The sequence below is a fragment of the Ipomoea nil genome, unplaced genomic scaffold (assembly GCF_001879475.1).
Source record: "Ipomoea nil cultivar Tokyo-kokei standard unplaced genomic scaffold, Asagao_1.1 scaffold1026, whole genome shotgun sequence".
Taxonomy (NCBI): domain Eukaryota; kingdom Viridiplantae; phylum Streptophyta; class Magnoliopsida; order Solanales; family Convolvulaceae; genus Ipomoea; species Ipomoea nil.
Window position 1 is genome coordinate 262232 of NW_017617454.1, and position 21390 is coordinate 283621.

The window sequence follows — 21390 nt, forward strand, 5'->3', positions numbered from 1 at the left end:
TATTTTTAGGATATCGGGTGTGGTTCGATTCGGTTGCCTTGATTGCGGGTAGCGGGTCAGTTAGAATTTTCGAGTGTGTCAGGTTTACGTAGTCCTAGTAGCATTGGCCACCAAGTAAAATGATCTCGTATTACAGTTTTGTTTAACAATATACGTTATTGTATAAGCTCTATTTTTATTTTTTTTTAGTTTCACTTTTCACACTAATTTAATTTTAGTAACACTGAAATATAATTTTAATTACATTTAATGTTTATTTGACAATAGGTTATTGTATGTCTTCTGTTTTTAGTTTTATTTTTACACACACTAGTTTCATAATAATGACACTAAAGTATCATTTCAATTATATTGTAATTGACAGTTTCATTTGACAATATACGTTATTTTATTTACTATGTTTTTAGTTTCATTTTAGTAATATTAAAGTATCATTTTAACTCTACTATAATTTTATTTGATAATTATATTAGAACAATGATTGTTCACATAGCGTTATGTGGACTAAATTCACAATATAACAACTGATATATGGTTGGATTGGTTTGGAATTTGATCCATTATGGAGTTGATGATGGGCCAACTGCCATGAAATAGAAGTCCTTTGGACTCACAGTATTGTTAAATGTTAATGGGGCATTCAAAGTAAGAGTAGAGATTGGGGGCCCAACAGCATACAGGCGCGTCACAAAACTCGAGAATTCCCCAGATAAACAGTCACTGTGGACGGTGGGCCCCTACCCAGTACACAGACACTCAGACAGTATGCAAGTTGGTTAAAAGTGGGTCCCCCTTACAAATCCTTTTTGACCCCTTCCTACTGAAAAGACCAAACAACCCTCTGTCCATCAACGATTTCTCACCCAAATTGGGAAAAGCTCAACCGCATTTTTACCCTCAGCCAATAGCACTTCATTTCGCATCCACCCAAGCGCTTTATATCGTACTGGATCCCATCGGCTCAGGCTCCTCGACCACCTCAAAGCAGCTGCCAGCGTGTGAACACTGACCTCCGCAGAACGGCGCTCAACCGCCGGTATTTCTTGGCCGTTGTGCACTTTCAACTTCGTTTTTGGAAATTTTCCGTATACATACATTCCCGAGGTTTTCTGTTTATTTTGAGCTCGATTCCAGAAAAAGGAAAACTCGGAATCATTATTCCTTGCTTTGTTTTGCAGATATGGATCTTCAGCCAAGGGTTAATTAGCTTAGAAGAAATCGCCCTCTGCTGTCAGAGCCCTAGTTGCTGATAGATAGAGATAAATATATCCGAGAAGAAGCGAAAATGAAGCAGAAGAGAGACGTTCTGCATTCCGCGAAGCTGCTCAAGTACATTCTCATTGGATTGATTGTGTTCCTCGGTTTGGTTTGTCTCTATAATGGTTCTGTCGTCGCTCCCGCTCTGTCGAAAAAAGGCTTTGAGACGTTCGACGATGGCTCTGATCCCGTCGCCGCTAGAGGCGATGACGTCGAAGACTGGATTGATAATATGGAGCACAGCCTGGAACTTCCCAAAAGAATTCATGTATGAGTCTCAAGTTTTGTCCTGTGCATTAAATATACACGTGCCGAAGTGGTCCTTAAAGCCGCGTGTCTAAGCGTACTATACGTTTCCTGATTGTTAATTGATTGATTATTTTCTTTTTGTAGGTCTGTGATATGAAATATTCGGAGTTGATTCCATGTTTGGATAGGAATTTCATATATCAATCCAGGTTGAAGCTCAACTTGACTTTGATGGAGCATTACGAGAGGCATTGCCCACCTCCGCAGCGTCGTTACAATTGCCTCGTTCCTCCGCCGGTTGGTTACAAGGTTAGTAAGTCATACGTTTTCAGTGATCTTATTTTAGGAATCCTACCAAAAAAAGGTAAAATTCCGTGTCAAATGGGGATAAAAAACCAATTTCAATGTTAATTAATGTAGTCTGGTCTAGCTTGTTTTTGCCCAATTTTCCCTTGGAATACTTTTGTCCTCTTGGTGTAGACATATAGTATGCTAACTTTAAGAACTTTGCCAAGTTTCTTTCTGTTGAATTTGATGCCGATGAGTCATTGTTAGATGTTCAGATTCCAATTAGATGGCCGGCCAGTAGGGACCAAGTGTGGAAAGCAAACATACCCCATACGCAGTTAGCAACAGAGAAATCAGACCAGAACTGGATGGTGGTTGAGGGAGACAAAATAAGGTTTCCTGGTGGGGGGACGCATTTTCATTATGGAGCTGACAAGTACATAACATCTATTGCAGCGGTATTTCCTCTGTTCCAAAATGTGGTGTGAACTGATCACTGACAATTTAAAAGGTAACTGTTTTACTCTGCTTCTGTAGATGCTCAAAATTCCTGGTGAAAAGCTCAGTAATGGTGGAAAGATAAGAAATGTACTTGATGTGGGTTGTGGTGTTGCTAGCTTTGGTGCATATCTTCTCTCACACAATATCATAGCTATGTCAATTGCTCCAAATGATGTACACGAGAATCAAATACAGTTCGCCTTGGAGAGAGGGATTCCATCTACATTGGGTGTCTTGGGCACCATGAGACTGCCTTATCCTAGTAGATCATTTGAGTTGGCACATTGTTCCCGTTGTAGGATTGACTGGCTCCAACGAGATGGCATTCTTTTGTCAGAACTGGACAGATTGCTTCGTCCTGGTGGATATTTTGTATACTCCTCACCAGAAGCATATGCACATGATCCTGAGAACCAAAGAATAGGGAATGCTATGCATGAGTTTTTGAAAAAATTGTGCTGGAGAGTGGTTTCAAGGAGAGACCAAACAGTGATATGGGCTAAATCTCTGAGTAATAGCTGTTTTACAAAGAGAAATCCAAGAACGCTACCTCCCTTGTGCAGCTCTGATGATGATCCTGATGCCACTTGGAATGTGCTTATGAAGGCATGCATTACTCCCTACTCACCAAGTAAGTACAAGAGGCAAGCACTAATGGTCCAAATATTCCTTTTAGATATATAATAATCCCTAGTGATTCCAAAGAGATGAACATAAATATTTTGCCTTACAAATTGTTATTTTGGCACATGTTTATTTTATTTTATTTTGTTAATGCAGAGATGCATCGGGACAAAGGGAGCGGACTAGAACCTTGGCCACAGAGGCTTACAGCAGCACCTCCTCGCTTAAAAGAAATTGGTATTAGTATAGAAGAATTTCAAAAAGACACTGTAAGTTTCTTGAATATCAGGAGTATGCCATCTTGAAATTTCCACTATCCAAGTGCTATTATGTTTGGTCAATGTTGTGATCTTGTCAGTTATGGTACAGAGTATATGGCATGATAGAGTTGTTGACTATTGGAAGCAAATGAGATCTGTTGTGCAGAAGAACTCTTTCAGAAATGTTATGGACATGAACTCAAACCTTGGTGGATTTGCTGCTGCCCTCAAAGACAAGGATGTTTGGGTGATGAATGTTGCTCCTGTCAATGCATCTTCTAGATTGAAAATTGTTTATGATCGAGGCTTAATGGGAACTGTTCATGATTGGTAAGCAATTTTCCTAGTACTACTATCTTTACACAATAATGAGCTGTATGGTTGAATTAAGTGGTATTTGGTTGCTCTTTTTCTTTTTTAATATGTAAAGAAGCATAAGAGTGATATTCTTTTCTTTGTATAACACATCATAAACTAAAATGGCTAGGAACAATTTACTTGATAAAAACAAACAATAGTTTTGTTTGGTTTTAGACATTGTGTAATAATACGAGTGACATGGACTAATCATCATCGATATTCAGGTGTGAATCATTTTCAACATATCCACGCACTTATGACCTACTTCATGCCTACATAGTCTTCTCAGACATCGAGTCTCATGGCTGTAGCACAGAGGATCTACTTATTGAGATGGACCGCATGCTACGACCGGAAGGATTCATCATTATAAGAGACACACTTCCTGTTGTAAACCATATAAGAAAGTTCCTAAAAGCATTACGGTGGGATGGCTGGGTATCAGAGGTTGAACCTCGGGGTGATGCTCTCTCATTGACTGTTGAAGAAAGAGTTTTAATTGCAAAAAAGAAAATGTGGGAATAGGATCTTACGGTGCTGTGAATTTGATACCTTGAAACAAGGTAGGAAATCTTCTGTATGTTGCTGGTCCAGTTCGAATTGACATGCCTCCATACTTATTGTTCTTTCATACATATTGTTTCATCAGACTCGGTCCTTTCCTTGCTGATATAAGCTTTATTATATTTTCAGGAATGGATGGCAGGACCTTGATATAACAACAATTAACATCCAAAGGATGACGATATTTTCAATTGTGATTCGAGATCAACAATGCAAATTTCTGTGAAAACCTTACTATTAAATTGTTAGCAGCAAGTTGTAAATTTTGAAACCTACGTTGAGGGATAGCAATCATATTTTATGGGGGAACCAAGTGGAAGTGGTTTTTCCCCTTTGTTGTTCTTATTGATCACCAAGTCCGACAACCTTTTTATGCAAAATTGGTAGTGTTGTCAGGCCTCAAAGATTAGTGAATTTAAACATTTATCGTTTATAATTGACAGTAACAACTGCTGATATAATGGCGGACTTAATCTCAAAATTCAGGCTTTCGTTCCAACAAGTGTCGGAGAAAACAGAATCACCATATCAGAACGCCAAGCAAGTACATATTTCTGTTTCCCTCACGTAAAAAAATAAATTTTAGAGTACTGATTAAGAAAAACACAGAACTTGTGAGTCACTGCTGTGCTGAAATCTCGTTCCTTGACATAATCACCTACAAAGAAGTTCAATTCTCATCACGAAGCATTTGTCTTCTTCTTCTTTTTCCTTGGAGCAAAGCTGCTGGGTCCAATCTCAAGGGTCATTCGCTTTGTCCTTCAAAGCAAATAAACAAACTTATCAACACTTGAAACTCCAATGCCTCCTTCTCTTCTGATCTAAGAAAACAACTTTAAAAACAGGGGACCAAGAGAGAAGATGAGGAAAAAGGATTCCTTTTTCATTTCCTTTAAATACTGCTTAATACTCATGGCCTTCTATCTGGATATAACTTCTACACATGATAAACGAAATGCATACCAAGATTCATGAAAAGTAAACAAGTTTCGAACATACTGCTTAGAGAGTTCTCCTGCTTCATGGGTAGCCTCTTCAATCAATTCATCTGGTGGCAAAACAAGAAATATTGAAACAAAAGTAAGAACACGTTTTGCATGAATTCTATATTTATGTAAGAAAGATCTGGAGTCAACAGAGGCAAATGATTTAAAATTTGTACCAAATCGCCTGTTAGATCAAGGGATGGTAGTATGGTACCACTTTTTTAAATAGTACCATGCAGGACTCATCTGAACATTTCCTTAATAAATAATACTGAGCCGAATCACTAATAATTCATTTTCATTGGTTAAATAAACCCTTCGCCCCTGTTAGCAGAATTGGATTCAAGTGCATACCTTCACCATTAGCATCATCATTTTCAGGTTCTGACTCTGAGCCAGAACCCCATCGGTTTCCCCCATCATCAAAATCCCAACGTTCTCCAGCTGGAGGCATCCAGAACTCAGCTTCTTCTGAATCACTGTCATTCCCAGTAATATCCCTCATTTCAGATACAATATTGGCAGCATTTTCTGCTTTCTCCTTTTTCTTTTTCTTCAAACTACTAGCTTTCTTCTTTGGCTTTTCCTCTACTTGTTCAATATTCTCTTCGACCATTCGATCTGGCATTTCTTGCTCAGCTTCCTTCTTCTCTGTATAAATTTTCAGTACATCACAATTCATACACTAAACTGAATTCTAGCTCACAAGTCTCAATAAACTGTTGTATAGCTAAACATTTGAGAAAGAGCTCACAGACCTAACATTCTGAGGAAGCGTTTCCCATTAATATGCTTCCAAATATGCTCCTCAGATTTGTTAACAATGAGGCCTGTCAACTTACATTTCAATTTTGACCTGCACCAATCACACAACAAACTAACATTCAGCACAGAGCACCAGAAACACACCCCATATAGATCACCAGTAATATCAGATGTGAATAAAATAATGTTAATGCTCGAACAATAAACTGTAACTAGATTCAATTACAAACATTTCATTTTATCTGCTAACTGAACAATTGTCGATAATTTGCCGAGGATCATCATCATAACTTAAAAGCATAAATCTTTTAACATAAGAAATCACGCAATGACAGTAACAAAGAATTTTTCACTTGAAAATGGTGAGATATACTTATATAGAGGGAAAATATCAGATGCTATAGTAAACGAACGATAAACCTAGAATAAGGGAAAAGGGAATTACTTGGAAAGAGGATCCTGAGAGAACATGTTGAGAGGGGGCTTTTTACTAGCCAGAGCTGCATCGATGAGGCCTAAACGGCAGTGCTTGCTCCGAGCATACGAATCTCTGGTATGAGCCGGGAGCTCGTGGCCCGTCTCCACGCACTTGAAGCGGCCATTCTCCAGCTTCTGGAAGGTCGGTTCGCCCAATAGGTTATGCCCTTCCTTCTCTCCGGTTTCAGCTCCTCCGCCCTCTTCCTTCGCCATTGCAGCGCTGTTCAGTATCAGCCTTAGGGCGAATGTATACGGTGGCGGCAGAGTCTAAGAATTCGTCACCAATCTTGTATGCAAAACGGCGTCGTACCAGTCGCCTCACCAATGGGCTCCTAACTCATAAGTTAGTTAATCGAAATTTCAATTTTGGTTATATGACTATATGGATCTTGTTAATTTAATCCTTTGACTTTTAAAAGTGTCAATTTAGTATCTTAATTATGCAATTTTTTTTCAATTTTGATCACTCTGGCTAAATTTTGCCGGAAATTTTTAATTGTTAAAATAATTAGGATATTTTGATCATTTTACGTGTCTTTTATTCTTCCCAGGCGAGTCCATCCCTTCTTCTCTCGTTTCTGGTGAATGCAATGAACTAAGATGATGGGGAAAGGAGGTTTGATGATATTAAATATAAGGTTTAGAGGGGGAAAGAACGCCGGAAACGGGAGAGAAAGAGATGGACTCGCCGGAGAAGAAGAAAAGAGGCGTGAAACGACCAAAATATCCTCATTATTTTAACTATTAAAATTTTTTGGCGAAATTTGACCGACAATTTGGCCGAAGTGACTAAAATTGACAAAAATTACATAGTTAAAGTACTAAATTGACACTTTTGAAAGTCAGGGACTGAAATTAACAAGACTTCTATAGTCATATGACCAAAATTGAAATTCCCTCCAGTATTCTTTGTATCAATCATTATTGTGGTCCACACGAGCTGTGTAGATATGTTTTATATATTGTAATAGAGAAAATTTCAATTTTGGTCATATGACTATAGGGGCTTTGTTAATTATAGCACATGACTTTCAAAAGTGTCAATTTAGTACCTTGAGTATGTAATTTTTGTTAATTTTGGTCACTCCGACCAAATTACCGGCCAAATTTTGTCGGGAAAAGACGATTTTACCAGACTTCAAAAGACGATTTTGCCCATCAGATTATAGACTAAATGAAAGATTAAGTTTTTCTGGCGAAATTTGACCGGCAATTTAATCGGAATGACCAAAATTGATAAAAATTACATAGTCAAGGTATTAAATTGACACTTTTGAAAGTCATGTGCTAAAATTAACAAAGCCCCTATAGTTATATGACCAAAATTGAAATTTTCTCTATTGTAATATAATAATGTACTTTTTGATATATTAAAAATGTAAATTATATTAAAGAGATGTATATTATAAATGTAATTTTTGTTACCATTCACACAGCGCACTATAATATCAATCATTATTGTGTAGATCATATTTTGTCTACTGTAAAATAATGTACATTTAATACAAAAATAACATACATTCAGTACAAAAATAATATACATTGCATTCAGGAAATGTACATTATTTTTGTTCTCAGTGTACATTATATTGTATAACGTACATTCAGTACAAAAATAATATACATTTAATATATTAAAAATGTACTTTTTGTTATGGTCCACATAACATTGTGTGAATCATAGTCCACACAATAATTTACTTAGAGTTAATTCCAGCAATGGTCCCCCGAGTATGATGATTTTCCAGAATTAGTCCTCGACTTTTAATTTGGACAATTTAACCATCTGACTATTAAATTTTTTCCAATTGAGGTCCTTCCGTCAATGCAAGGTTAAGTTGCCGTTTATTTTAAGGGTAAAACTGTACTTTCCCTTATTGAGCGTATAATCCTCCATTTATACGCAAAGTAAAATAATAAAAAACCCTTCGTAGGGTATTCTTCAACTCCAGTATATGGATCTATGAATGTCCAACAACAACAAAAGATGAAGATTCTTAAACATGCCTGAAATGGTAGTGGCCAAGGCCATGCTTCCCACTTGAATTCACCAACATATCGGCTACCATCCTGGCATCCTCACAGATATGCACCCCAGAGCCATGGCCTTGGCCATTTGACCATTCTCCAACATAAACATCACCAGTATAAAACAGATAAACGTCAAAACCATGCCTATATTGGCCCCTGTATTGACTTCCCCTTGCCCATGTCTCCACTGCATGCCCATCATATTTGCCATCAACCTAATCCCTTTCAAATCTTCCACTCATGTAATAATAGTACACTCTACTCCCATTACATTTCCCCTTATGAAAATCACCCTCATACACATCACCATTGCTATATGCCTGCACCCAACACCCATAACTCACTTTCTTGTCATGATTTGGCCAAGAACCGATTGACCAGGACACATGCAAAGACCTTCTTGAGACATGGCTGGATAGAGGGAGTTTGATTGGGAAAGACCTGGCAAGGAACAAATGGATAGAGTGCAGCCTGGGGAGTGCCAAATGCAGAGAGAACAAAACTGATGCGGAGAAGGCAAAGGCAGAGAGGAACAAGCTAGAAAGATGGAGTTAGTGGGGTGGGAAACCAGGAAATAGAAGAAATGCAAGGAGAGGAGGAGGATGAGGCGAAGGTGAATCTGGACGACGCGGCGGAGGTGGTCGAAGTGGTGGTAAATGGGAATGGCCCAGAACCCTAAACGGGTACGGGCCATTCGCGGTGGGCAAGGCCGAATAAAACGGGTATTTATGCAGAGAATTGCTTAGAGTGTGGGATTTGGTCATCGAGTTGATGGAAGAATTGGAGGAATTATTCTCGGGAAGGATTCTCTGGTGAGCGGTGGTCTTTCTGCCGGCGGCCACAGCGGCCGGCGAGGTGGCGGCGGACGCAATCGGGCGATTGCCGGCAAATTTGGGAGTGCTTCTGGTGAAGCAAGGAAGAGATAGAAAGCATACACATACAAGAAATTAAAGATTGAAATCAAAAGAGACGCCACTGCTTTCTTTCCCAATCTGAACTTCAGACTTCTTCTGATGCATTATCTATACACAAACACTACTCTCTCTTCAATTCATCTCTCTCTCTCTCTCTATAAACAACAACTCTGTTATCTCTGCAAAGCAATTTCTGGAGAAAAGTGAAGAACTTCCGGTGAGAATTTCATTACCTTTCTAGAATGGACGGTTGTAAATTTCGCGTATAGATTGGGAGAAAGAAGAGGATTATAGGCTCAATAAGGGAAAGTACAATTTTACCCCTAAAATAACGTCCACTTAACCTTGTATTGATGGAAGGACTTCAATTGAAAAAAATTTAATAGTCAGATGGTTAAATTGTCCAAATTAAAAGTCGAGGACTAATTCTGGAAAATCATCATACTCGGGGGACCATTGCTGGAATTAACTCATTTACTTATATCAATTTGTCTCTTTCAATCTGGCAGGCCCAGACTGTTACCGGGTATTGAATATGGGCCGGGCCATACTGCATTATGCACGAGTCCATGATGAATAGTCTAAATCATTAACTATGGTATTAGACTTTAATTCCATTTACAAAGCATCAACATTACCAAACACTTCAGACTTTGCCCAAAATACAAGTTCATCAATGCTTTTAATGAAATTTCAACTCTTATGAGACAACATCAACCGAATTAGTCGAACAATTAATTTGATAACCATAAATTTCAAATTCAATTCTCTATAATAAATTTTAATTGGTCATCTCGTTTGAACCGATCAGTTATAAACAATGATCACTATACATGCTCCACCGAAAACATATCTTCAATGGTTAATTTTCTCGTAAATCAAAATTTCAAGCTCTTATTTTTCCTTCTATACTCCTCTTCAAACTTCACAATTTACTAGTAAACATGTAAACAATCGATACTTTTTAAAATATTTTGAGATTTAGAGTGCAATTTGGGGGGAAGAAGAGAAATATATAAATTTTAATAAAATTATTACAAGTGCTATTTCATTAACAATTTCAAAGTCGTATACATATGGACTCTATGGTTTTACATTCAATATTTCAATTCCTCTTCCTATGCAATCGCATTAATTGTTGGTTCAAATGTCAATCACCTTCTTTGAATTTCTCATTTATTATTGTTGTTGTGATACTTAGGTGATATTATCTTCGTTCTTAAGTTTATAAGACCCAACATTTAAAGTCACAGTAAAAGTAAATTGTAAGTTGCGCAATTATTCACACATTCCATTATTTTGAGCCCGAACCTTTTTTTTTTTTTTTTTCCATTTATGTTTTTAATGAGATTTAAACTCTCACATTGTTACTTTCAGTCGTGACATCAAATCAAGCGGTAAATCACTATACTAAGTTCCAGAAGGCACTTCTCATTTATTTTTATTTTCATCAGGATCATATGAGCTCTAAAACATTAAAAATAATTAATTGATTTTTTGAATATTTTTTTGTATAGTTAGAACTTAGAACTCTACCCTATAGACCCATAGGGGCTATAGGCGCATTAAGGACTTTTTTAGTATAAAAAAAATTAGTTTTAAATATACATGAAAATAACTTATCTTTATACTTCCTGTAATTAGTTTCAAGAAGTTTGAGTTTAGATCACTTTTTTTTTTTTTTTCTAAGTCAATACTGAATAGCTGTAGTCAATCCAACTTGCTTTCGTCTTCTAAGTATACCCTTTTCCCTCCACATGCATATTTTTTTCCACTAGCAAGTAATTTTATAATGAACACTCCACAATTGACAATGACCCCACTCAAGAATATATTTCTGCCAACCCATGTGAGGAGTTGAGGACGACGGATGGATAATCCATTTTAACTAGTACATAGTTAGTTTGATAATTATAAAATTTTAAGTTTATTTCATTTTATTATTTCTTTTGTGAATTATTATCTTTTTGATTTGAACTAATCAATTATAATAGACTTTAAAATAATTTCTCTTTGTAGTATTTTGTTGATTAGGATCATCTTAACTTTATTAGTGAACTAAAAATATACTTTTAATATGACATTATTCTAAAATAATTAAGCATTCAGAATTTCTAATTACTGGTGAACTGAAAGGGTGCAAAAAGTGCCGCAACTTTTCCGGTTTAAACCATAAATATATATAATAGGTATGTTACGCATCACTGGGAGGAAATTAAAGTAAAGCTATAAAACAATATATAGATATGCCTTTTTGAAAAGCCCATCTAAACAACACCAACTTCAACTTAGGTGAGATGTGGGTTAGACTAGTTGTAACTTTTAATCTGATAGATATATACAACATATATGCAACCAACACATACATTATATTATTTATGTATATTTCGTCATCATATCACCCGAACTTTTTGAAGACCAGTCAATTCCTTTTATGCATGCAGTCCCACCAAATGCAGAAATTATATTTGTCATTTTGCGATGGAGGAAAATACAAAGCTAAGAATAGAATAGAATATTCATGCGTAGATACCTATCCTATATAGCTTCAATTCGTTCTGTCTTCAAGGACGTCGGACAGACTAGGAAATTAAGGTTTGTGTAGTTCTGGTCCCCATTATATTTAGATAACGTTAATTGGGCATCAGTTTCCCAGAAGTTGCCCAGAAGCAAGCTCCAACTGGTACAGCCTAGCCACTACCCCATTTTTAATATATATGGATTATGCACACACCCTACATACATACATATACATACACTCTAGCTATCTATTGAGTGTGTCCCAAATTCCAATTAGTTCAGTTTTAATTTAAAACTACTTCTGGTCTAGTCCACGAACCATACTTCACGTCCACTGCCTATATGTTTGACAAAATCAAAATCCAATCTGTATTGTGTATATATACACTAATTAAGGACAATCGTACCAACTGAATTAGTTCGATAGTTGGTTTGATAACCTAATTATTATTAACATACTTAATTTGAGTTGGTTAACTTTAAACAATATGATCTATCTTTTGTGACCTTATTAATTAGTGGGTTAATAATAGTTTAACCATTTGGGATACTAATGCTTGACTATTGCGAATGTCTTTACATACCGTATATATGTCTATGCAATGCAAGTTGTATATATTTATAAAATGTAATGTGCAATGGTTCAAGATTGAGTTCGAGTTGAATTTAATTAATTAATTTGTAAATAAATTATTATTATTATTATTATATTATTAAAGACAAATTAATTGGGATATGTATGATACTGATCTCATTGTAATTGTAATAATAAATGAGTTAATAAGAAGATTTGACCACTGCACTTGGTTGGATGCTAGCTAACATGTCATCACTTAAATGCTACTTTAAAAATCAGTAATAGCTAGCTTAATTAGTTTTTGGCATATGGTTTGACATATATGGATACATGAATTGGACTCGACCAAGTCAATCAAGAGGGTTGACTTCGAAATGGCAAACTATATAATATAATGTGGACTTGGTCATCAATATTATATATTTATATTATATGTCCACTTAAAATGAAATAGTAAAAAAACTGTGAAACCAAATTTTAATTTGATGAGACGCCCATAGGCTATACCTAGTGCCTAGTGGGCATAATGGCCACAACTAACAAACATCCATCCTATGTAGTTTCCATCTTCTATTCATTCACCGGACACGCACCGCACCTACACTTAGCTTTCTTCTTCCCATTCCCACCTGTCCTCTCCTCTCCTCTTAATCATGTTTTTAATGATCACACTACAATATTAGTATTATTGATTGTGTTATTCAATATCTTATAATTTACTCACAATTAATTCGTAATAACAAATTAAATTTTATATTTATATCCTTGTTTTTAATTTACTAGAACACTGGTATTAATTAGATCATTTATAATGAATTATGAATAAATTGAATATAAAGTGCATTCGATGTATGTATATGTTCATAAATAATGATGTATGCATGTGTGATTTTTTGAAAATAATGTATGCATGCATGTGTCATTGATTGCGTATAAAGTAAGTTCTTCTTTTAATAATTGATAAGTTAATTAGTAAAGATTTTAGCATGTTTACGTGACTCACAAATTGATTCATTTATAGAATTAGCCTTAGTTGATAATGTTATAGAGTCGATTCATTTATAGAATCAGTCATGGGGTATTGACCTTAAGGACGTTATACTCTTTATCAAAGACATTAGTGCATCCTTAAGGCTTGTGTTAGTTACCAAATGACATGCACAGACTATATAGATAGCATCATGATTTTGTATAAGAAATTAGTATTATTATCACTAGACACTCAACTTGAACACTAGACCGTCTATTTATTTGGTGCGATTATTCTCCTTTCATTTTTTCATATTTTTTTTTAAAAAATCTCAATATATTAATGAAAAAGATAAATGTTACTCCGAGGTGTTTGGTGGTGGCACACAGTCCATTTTTGAGAGTGATTCAAAATCAGTTGTTGATAGTTGATAACTTGATACCATCAACTAAGGTTCAAGCCTGCAGAATTCATTTTTTCCTTAATTCTCTCCTTCCAATCAAATACTCTCTACAAGATAAAACAAAATAATGGATGCGATTATTTAAAAAAATAGTTTATTTTTTAGGAATGGATAAAATTAAGATGCAGGGGAATATATATACCAAGTATACAAGGTGGGGATGTCCGTATAGAAATAGTCGTGGTCATTGGTTCGATTCTATTCCAATATATGGCTTTTTTATTATTGGAATCATAAGAGTATAATCTTCATCATTCCCTCTCCCTATTTATACTCTCTCTTCCCACCCTGAAACTCCATGATAGGAAGAGAGAGAATCAACCTGTATATACCGCTAAACCGATGCCATTTGGGGGAGAACGATAGAGAATAACACAACAATAACAACAACAACAACGTTTCTTGTACAAAATTTCGCATTTTCTTTACGATATTTAGCGGTTTGGGGTTTGATCGGGGTTTTCCATTCTATGTCTTTGAGTTTCTCTGCTTTTTGTGTCCGTAAAAGGATATAATTTGGGGAGAACGAAGGTTCCAGAACAGGCATTTTCGGAAAGTTCTTGAGAATTGGGGTCCTCATGATTTCCGGTGACTATTATAACTCTAAGAAGAGAGACGATATATGTGAAGATGTTTGCGGCCAGGTATTCATTGATCCACATTTTTTTTTTTTTTTTATTTTCCTTTCAAAAATCAAAACGTAATCTTTGCTGCGTAAGCCATTCGTCACTGTAAATTTGAAGTTTTCGATTCGTTGGGTTTGTTGTTATTTCTTTGTTTGTGTATTGGGAAGTGGGTATCGATAATTTCCAGTTTTTATTGAATAATATAAAACATGTCTTTGTTTTATGCTCGAAATTGTTGGAATTTTGCAGATTGTTTGTACATTAGAATGTTGAATTGAGGGTCATGTCTTGTTCTAGCCTCTAGGAACTCCTTTGTATTCTTTTCCAGTTCTCCAGATATCTTTGTTTATTCTTTCCCTTTCTGAGGCTTTATTTTGTTTAATTCTGAAGTCAAGGCAGGCTATAATCTCAACCCTTTATGATTGGGGATGTTTTTTCCATGCAGTGGGACCGTTCTATTAGAAAATACTATCCGTACTATACTGCAATATTGCTTTTATGTTGTATTAAGAGAAGCTAAAGAAATACCTATGCTTTGAAGGTGTAGTTATGGACATTTAATGATAATTTGACATTTCAAGTATCAAACCTTTTAAATAGTTGAATATATGTAGTTTTCTGGAACTGACTGGAATTTAATTTTGCAAAGACACACACACAATTCAGGACTCTGTTTTTCCCATATTGCTCGACTGTTTTGGGCATTTGATCATATTGGCGTTCTTATGCAGCAGGAATACCCTGGTGTACCGACCATGTCAAGATTAAGGTGCGTGCTCCGAGGACTGGATTTAAGGACTATTATCTTTTTGGTTGTAGTTGTTCCAACATGTGTGCTCGGTATATATGTACATGGACAGAAGATTTCCTATTTCTTCCGGCCACTTTGGCAGTCTCCTCCTAAGCCATTCATTCATGTAACTCACTATTATCATGAGAATGTGTCGATGGAGACTCTCTGCAAGCTACATGGTTGGGGAATCCGTGAATATCCAAGGCGTGTCTTTGATGCAGTTCTTTTCAGTAATGAAGTAGACATGCTTGCAATCAGGTGGCAAGAATTGTATCCGTACGTTACACGTTTTGTTCTTCTTGAATCGAACTCAACGTTTACTGCTTTGCCCAAACCCCATGTTTTTGCAATGAACCGGGAAAAGTTTGAATTTGTTGAGCCTCGTTTGACTTATGGAACAGCTGGGGGTAGGTTTAGGAAGGGTGAAAATCCATTTGTTGAGGAGGCATATCAGAGAGTAGCGCTTGACCAGCTTTTGAGAATAGCTGGTATAGAAGACGATGATTTGCTCATAATGTCTGATGTTGATGAGATCCCCAGCAGGCACACAATTAACCTTCTACGATGGTGTGATGATATTCCCCCAGTTTTACATCTTCAGTTGAAGAATTATTTGTACTCTTTCGAATTTTTAGTTGATCAGAGCAGCTGGAGAGCTTCTGTTCATAGGTATCAGAGTGGAAAGACTAGGTATGCACACTTTCGTCAAACTGACTACCTTTTAGCAGATTCTGGTTGGCACTGTAGCTTTTGTTTCCGCCACATAAGTGATTTTATATTCAAGATGAAAGCTTACAGCCACACTGATCGGGTAAGGTTTTCACATTTTCTTGACCCCAAAAGGATTCAAGACATCATTTGCAAAGGGGCGGATTTGTATGACATGATTCCAGAGGAATATACTTTCAAGGACATTATTGGGAAAATGGGCCCTATTCCTCATTTTTATTCTGCAGTTCATCTTCCTTCTTATTTGCTGAACAATGCTGATAAGTACCAATATCTTCTACCCGGAAATTGCAAAAGAGAAGCTGGCTAAGTTTGTATTCTACAGTGGGGCATTATTTCTTGACTTGGGAGGTTTATGTTGCACCATGATGATATTTTATCGTGCACTTGCTGACTGGTGTGGATGTATTCTGTCAGTCATAGTACCTTAATCTCCGACAAAACTTAGGGTATTTTCGAAGGGAAACGCATGGATTTCTTGGTCAGTCAGTTCTTTAACTGTGTTGCTGGGTAGTGATTATTTGACATGCTTACAGGCCAATGGCTTACAAATTCTTCGAGTGAGGATCTTGCTTAGGGGAAGAAGTCTCGCTTAGTGTTTAGAGAAACTTGCTTACATTTCTCATATTGTTTCAATGATCTTCAGACCAGATCATAACTTAAATGACACTTCTCTCACTTTTTTTTTTTTTTAGCAGGAAATTTTTTGTTTCCCCTATTTTCCTAGAGAGTAACATGTATTCCTATTATAAATTGTGTTCAAGTTCTGTTTGAAACTGTCTTTTCTGTGAATGTAAAATTGTAAATGGAATTTGAACTTAGGCTACTGTTTCTTGACTGGTGTAAGAGTGTTCTAACTTCGTGTTCTAACTTCTAAACCAGAGAAGTTGTATAATGTGTGCTTCCCAGACAATCAGACATATACACTAAAATCAGCAAAATTTACCAAAGAAAATTTTCTATTTCTAATGAAATGAAAGATTCAAAGACTCAGTTATCAAGATTTCCATTTCTAAGGGTAAAGAAGTTTACAGAAAAAATAAAAACTCTTCATGCATTGTGGTGTCCAATATTGTTCCCTTACAGCACACCCACTATAACCGCTAATCAATAGAATTTACCCAAACCCACCAAGTATAAACAAGGCAGTGCATAAAAGCAAACAGAGATAGTAGCAGCCCGTCTGCCAAGATAACATTTCTACAGATTCCGGTATATAAATAAGAAAGCAGCACAGATGTAGAGAATGAATGACTTCAGAAAAGATTCTGCTCCAGCTCTAAGGAAATGAATATCCATCTCAGCCACAATCAAGTGATCCATAAACCTCTATTCCTGATCTGTTTCCAGTGAACAAAATCAGTTCTGTTGTTCACCGTGTTTTGTCCATCAAGTCCCTCTGACAAGGTTGCTTGATGTGCATTCACATGATACTAGTAATGGTAATTGAACCTATTGAGCTTTGGCTAATCACTGTCCCAATCATCCATCCCTTTCAACTTTCTAACATTCCTCTTCTTCCCACCATTCCTTTCATTCTTATTCATTTGCTTGGTTCGGTAATCATGTGATTCTTTTATGCTCTGCTCATCCCCGTCATCTGATTCCCACATGACATTCTCAAGATCACTGAGCATATCATCTGAAGCAGGCTCTTCTGACATCTTTTCATCAAATTTAGGTTTACCATATATATTGGAATTTCCTTGAACCCTACCCCTATCCTTACCAGTCTTATGTTTTGGCCAGCTTTGTATGTTTTGCTTACTACTTTTGTCATGACTTTTGTACTTTCCATTATGAGTATCATAATTACTCGTTCCTCTAGTATCATCAGAATCCCATCCGTCATCATCCTCAGATACATCACCATCACCATCTTCATCACTGTCATCATGAACTACCTTCCTTCCACGTTTATCATTCCAGTTCCTTGTCCTCCCTACCATCTCATTATCTGATTCATCACTTCCATTGCTTTCTGATCTTTTGAACCGACCACCAAAATCCTCCTGATTCCAATACTTAATTTTTCCAAGTTCTTCCTTCTCTGCTGCTTCCTCAGCAGCCCATTCCCTATCAGCTTCCCTTTCTATCTCAGCTATAAAGCGGTCAAGCTCCTCCTGATCACTTTCTTCATCAGACTGTTGTTCTATGTTACTGATGCTGGCACCCACTTGATTGCTTTTGTCCCCTTGGAAAACATAAGGGGTTCCTTCTTTCTTGTCAATGGCATTGAAGAATGTGGAAGCTACACGTTGGATGCTAGCCATGGCCACTGGGTCATCAGGATTTACCCCCTTTTTACGGAGTTTTTGTTCATATTCTTTTATGTTCAGTTTCTGAGAATCTAGTGCTTGCTCGAATCTAGCTTTAAACAATGCCTGGAAGACAGAGAAAAATGTAAAAATAGCACAAATCTAATCCATCATCTGAATATATTCAGCAATTATTTAGATTCAACCAATGAAACCTATTTCATTTGCAACTTTGACAATACATGTGAAAATATAGCTGCCTTTATAATTTATAGCCTTCAATTATTAGAAAAATTCCAAAGATTACACAAGTTAGGTGGTAGAGCCGAGTTACAAGCAATGCCACTATCAAACAGGAACCCTTACGAATAAAAGCATGACTTTGTAACAAACATTTTAAAAAAAAAAAAAAAAAAATTTAGGCAACAAGTTGGTTCACTGACTAGGATAACTATAAAGTAACATATAATGGACAAAAAAGATAAGAGAGATACAAATGAATATACACAGAGAGGTATATACTGACCTTCCTTTTTGTAAGTGTGTTAATAGGAATTAAATTCTTGGGTTGCCGGTAGTTTCTGCCACGAAACATAATAATGGTCTTCACATTATGAATGTTAACCACAATACCACCACTCAACCGTGCCAGCATAGATGCCATCTCCTTAATTTTCTCCTTTGGGAAATTATCACAACAAACTTGCACAGTCTCATGGAACTTCCAGTGAAGATGCATATTTTGGACAACTCCTCCAAAAACACCACGAACACCAACAGGTACATAATTTCTATTCTTGTAACCAATCTTCTTATATGACTGCAGCTGCTCGGGAGTCAAAAGTTCAGGGTCGTGCTTTGGGGACGGCAACTCTGGAAGCTCATATTTTTTCAGCTTCTGAAGAAGCAACGCCACTTTCTTCTTTGCCTACACTAATGAAAGAGATTGAAACATGAGAACGCTAGCAGCTACATGACCTTTCCCAATCACAATTTAAATAATCTTTCTTGTCTTAATACACACATTGCACACCAGAACATCTCATAGAACCTAGAAAACTGAAGTTTTGCAGTGAATCAAAATTTGAACTTTTGCATTTGTTCATGAATTAGAGTATGCAGTATCAAAAGTGGAGGTTGAAACATACTCTTCTTAGATTGTAAAGAAGTCGTTCCTCTTCAGTCATCAGCTTCTTCCTTAGTTTACTAGCCCTCCGACGTTCCCTTAGCGTTTTGCCCGACTCTTTAATCAGCCGCGCCTCCACTTTGCTTCTCATACTCTTCCCCGACATCCCTCGAGCTCCGTCAAAGCGATTGCACATTCTGCTAAACGTAAACTGCAGCCCCACCTCTTTAGCTCCGCGAAACGCTGGCCGAAAATTCCCGTCGATAGGCTGCCACTTCACAGGATTGCCTCTTAGTAGCATCGCATTCCTAGTTTTACACATTAACAATAGAGATCAAATCAAAGCAAATCAGATTAATAACCGAAAGAACTGAGAATAGGAAGGAGGAGTGGCGAAAATAATACGTACTGTGTGGGATTGCTGGAAATAAGAAAAGTGAGGGCTCTAACAGAGTGCCGTTGAAGGTTTCTTGCGAGGAACATCACGGTGTCGTCGCGAGAACAATCCAATCCAATCGAAGACGAGGAAGAACTCGCCGATTGAGTTCTCTAACTCAATGAGCCATAGTCATTTTGCTTGCAGGGGTTTTGAGGGTTTTAGCTATGTCATTGACCCGGCCCTATGTTTTTTTTCTTTTTAAATAATAATTAATCCCGCTTGAATGCTTGATATTGTAAATTAGAGTGAAAGTTGGGTCCAACATTAGTATTATTTTTTTAATGATAAAAAAAGTTAGTTACTATTTTAATGTATGCATTAGTAAATATATTTGAGTGAATCATTATTACATGTACTATGGTCAACACAGTTGTATAAATTATAAATAAAAAATATATTTTTAATATGTTATACAAATATTTTTTAAAAGTATATTATTTGAGTACTGAAAGTATATTGTTTTATATATACTATCAAATAAAGCATCTTCAATACACAAATAATTTACTTTTAATATAGAGTTAATTATCAAAATGGTCCCTTGACTATAGTGAAATTACCAATTTGGTCCTTGACTATTTTTTTTAACCAATTAAGTCCCTCAACTTTAAAAATTTTAACCAATTTAGTCCTCTGTTAGTTTGACCATTAGTCAACCGTTAACTTGGAACCAAATTGGTAATTTCGCTATAGTCAAGGGACCATTTTGGTAATTAACTTTAGGGGTGGGCAATTCGGTTTAGTTTTCTCGAATCGAACCGAACTAGTTTGGTTCGGTAATATACCGAACAATCGAACGGTATTAGATTCTTGTATACTAAACGGTTCGATAAAAATTGATCCGAACCGATCGAATTGTTCAGTAAAAAATTGAACTGAACCGAATACCATTTGATTTTTTTAAAAAAAATATAATAATAATAATAATAATAATAATAATAATAATAATAATAAATAAATAAATAAAAAGTAAATCCAAGTCACTTGTTGCTTGCTCTGTTGTTCAGCTCATATTCTCACAGGTATCTCTCGTAAATGTTTTATTTGATTTCTTTATGGTTTATTATCAAAAATTTTATATTATGTGTTATGGTGTTTACATAGTCCATATTCAAAGTCTAATATATAACAAAATAGCAATCTAAAGTTCAAACAGTATTCGGTTGATTCGATTTTTACCGAACAATTCAGTTCAGTTCGAGTTTTCACCGGACCATTCGGTATACAAGAATCTATTATCATTCGGTTGTTCGATATATTACCGAATCTAACTAGTTTGATTCGGTACGGTTCGAGAAAACTGAACCGAATTGCCGACCCTTAAAGTTAATTACCAAAATGGTCCCTTGACTATAACGAATTACCAATTTGGTCCTAAGTTCACGGTTGACTAACGGTCAAACAAACGGAGGACCAAATTGGTTAAAAATTTTAAAGTTGAGGGACTTAATTGGTAAAAAAAAATAGTCAATGACCAAATTGGTATTTTTGCTATAGTCAAGAGACCATTTCGGTAATTAACTCTTTAACATATTAAAAATGTACTTGATATTCATCGTCCACACAACTATATGGACCATGACCCACATAATAATTTGCCCTTTTGAATGATA

At 36.1% G+C, this 21390-nt stretch overlaps 4 protein-coding genes across 7 annotated transcripts; 2 read left to right on the top strand and 2 right to left on the bottom strand.

The window, feature by feature from the left end:
- Nucleotides 1-949: 949 nt before the first annotated feature.
- On the top strand, nt 950-4483 carry LOC109180451 (probable methyltransferase PMT9). 3 transcript variants are annotated; one of them, XM_019330042.1, is made up of 9 exons: nt 950-1036; nt 1179-1525; nt 1651-1815; nt 2070-2252; nt 2332-2926; nt 3076-3188; nt 3289-3509; nt 3764-4102; nt 4233-4483. In XM_019330042.1, exons 2-8 carry the CDS (start codon nt 1286-1288, stop codon nt 4062-4064), a joined length of 1818 nt encoding a protein of 605 aa, XP_019185587.1. In that variant the 5' UTR covers nt 950-1036; nt 1179-1285; the 3' UTR covers nt 4065-4102; nt 4233-4483. The 3 variants fall into 3 exon arrangements, with proteins under 3 accessions (XP_019185587.1, XP_019185589.1, XP_019185588.1); XM_019330044.1 differs by having other exon boundaries at nt 959-1049; XM_019330043.1 differs by having other exon boundaries at nt 993-1085.
- Nucleotides 4484-4539: 56 nt separating this feature from the next.
- LOC109180453 (surfeit locus protein 2) lies at nt 4540-6664 on the bottom strand. The gene is made up of 5 exons (XM_019330050.1): nt 6300-6664; nt 5848-5945; nt 5444-5740; nt 5103-5151; nt 4540-4862 (listed from the first exon to the last, which is right to left on the bottom strand). The coding sequence occupies exons 1-5, from the start codon at nt 6542-6544 to the stop codon at nt 4784-4786; spliced, it is 768 nt and encodes a 255-aa protein (XP_019185595.1). The 5' UTR covers nt 6545-6664; the 3' UTR covers nt 4540-4783.
- A 7331-nt stretch (nt 6665-13995) lies between these two features.
- Nucleotides 13996-16742, top strand: LOC109180587. 2 transcript variants are annotated; one of them, XM_019330245.1, is made up of 2 exons: nt 13996-14450; nt 15164-16742. In XM_019330245.1, the coding sequence occupies exons 1-2, from the start codon at nt 14385-14387 to the stop codon at nt 16262-16264; spliced, it is 1167 nt and encodes a 388-aa protein (XP_019185790.1). In that variant the 5' UTR covers nt 13996-14384; the 3' UTR covers nt 16265-16742. The 2 variants fall into 2 exon arrangements, with proteins under 2 accessions (XP_019185790.1, XP_019185791.1); XM_019330246.1 differs by having other exon boundaries at nt 15167-16742.
- Nucleotides 16743-16949: 207 nt separating this feature from the next.
- Nucleotides 16950-19948, bottom strand: LOC109180585 (MATH and LRR domain-containing protein PFE0570w). The gene is made up of 4 exons (XM_019330242.1): nt 19748-19948; nt 19361-19646; nt 18739-19140; nt 16950-18338 (listed from the first exon to the last, which is right to left on the bottom strand). The coding sequence occupies exons 1-4, from the start codon at nt 19819-19821 to the stop codon at nt 17421-17423; spliced, it is 1680 nt and encodes a 559-aa protein (XP_019185787.1). The 5' UTR covers nt 19822-19948; the 3' UTR covers nt 16950-17420.
- Nucleotides 19949-21390: the final 1442 nt, after the last annotated feature.

What these genes read in the sequence shown, in the direction of transcription:
- LOC109180451 (XM_019330042.1), top strand. Translation starts at nt 1,286, where the DNA reads ATGAAGCAGAAGAGAGACGTTCTGCATTCCGCGAAGCTGCTCAAGTAC. An exon ending in CTCCGCCGGTTGGTTACAAG is followed by an intron (nt 1,816 to 2,069) that starts GTTAGTAAGTCA and finishes TTAGATGTTCAG; the next exon opens with ATTCCAATTAGATGGCCGGC. An exon ending in CATTACTCCCTACTCACCAA is followed by an intron (nt 2,927 to 3,075) that starts GTAAGTACAAGA and finishes TTGTTAATGCAG; the next exon opens with AGATGCATCGGGACAAAGGG.
- LOC109180453 (XM_019330050.1), bottom strand. Translation starts at nt 6,544, where the DNA reads ATGGCGAAGGAAGAGGGCGGAGGAGCTGAAACCGGAGAGAAGGAAGGG. An exon ending in ACGCTTCCTCAGAATGTTAG is followed by an intron (nt 5,741 to 5,847) that starts GTCTGTGAGCTC and finishes AAATTTATACAG; the next exon opens with AGAAGAAGGAAGCTGAGCAA. An exon ending in GCAGGAGAACTCTCTAAGCA is followed by an intron (nt 4,863 to 5,102) that starts GTATGTTCGAAA and finishes TTTGCTTTGAAG; the next exon opens with GACAAAGCGAATGACCCTTG.
- LOC109180587 (XM_019330245.1), top strand. Translation starts at nt 14,385, where the DNA reads ATGATTTCCGGTGACTATTATAACTCTAAGAAGAGAGACGATATATGT. An exon ending in GTGAAGATGTTTGCGGCCAG is followed by an intron (nt 14,451 to 15,163) that starts GTATTCATTGAT and finishes GTTCTTATGCAG; the next exon opens with CAGGAATACCCTGGTGTACC.
- LOC109180585 (XM_019330242.1), bottom strand. Translation starts at nt 19,821, where the DNA reads ATGTTCCTCGCAAGAAACCTTCAACGGCACTCTGTTAGAGCCCTCACT. An exon ending in ATTTCCAGCAATCCCACACA is followed by an intron (nt 19,647 to 19,747) that starts GTACGTATTATT and finishes GTGTAAAACTAG; the next exon opens with GAATGCGATGCTACTAAGAG. An exon ending in ACACACTTACAAAAAGGAAG is followed by an intron (nt 18,339 to 18,738) that starts GTCAGTATATAC and finishes TCTGTCTTCCAG; the next exon opens with GCATTGTTTAAAGCTAGATT.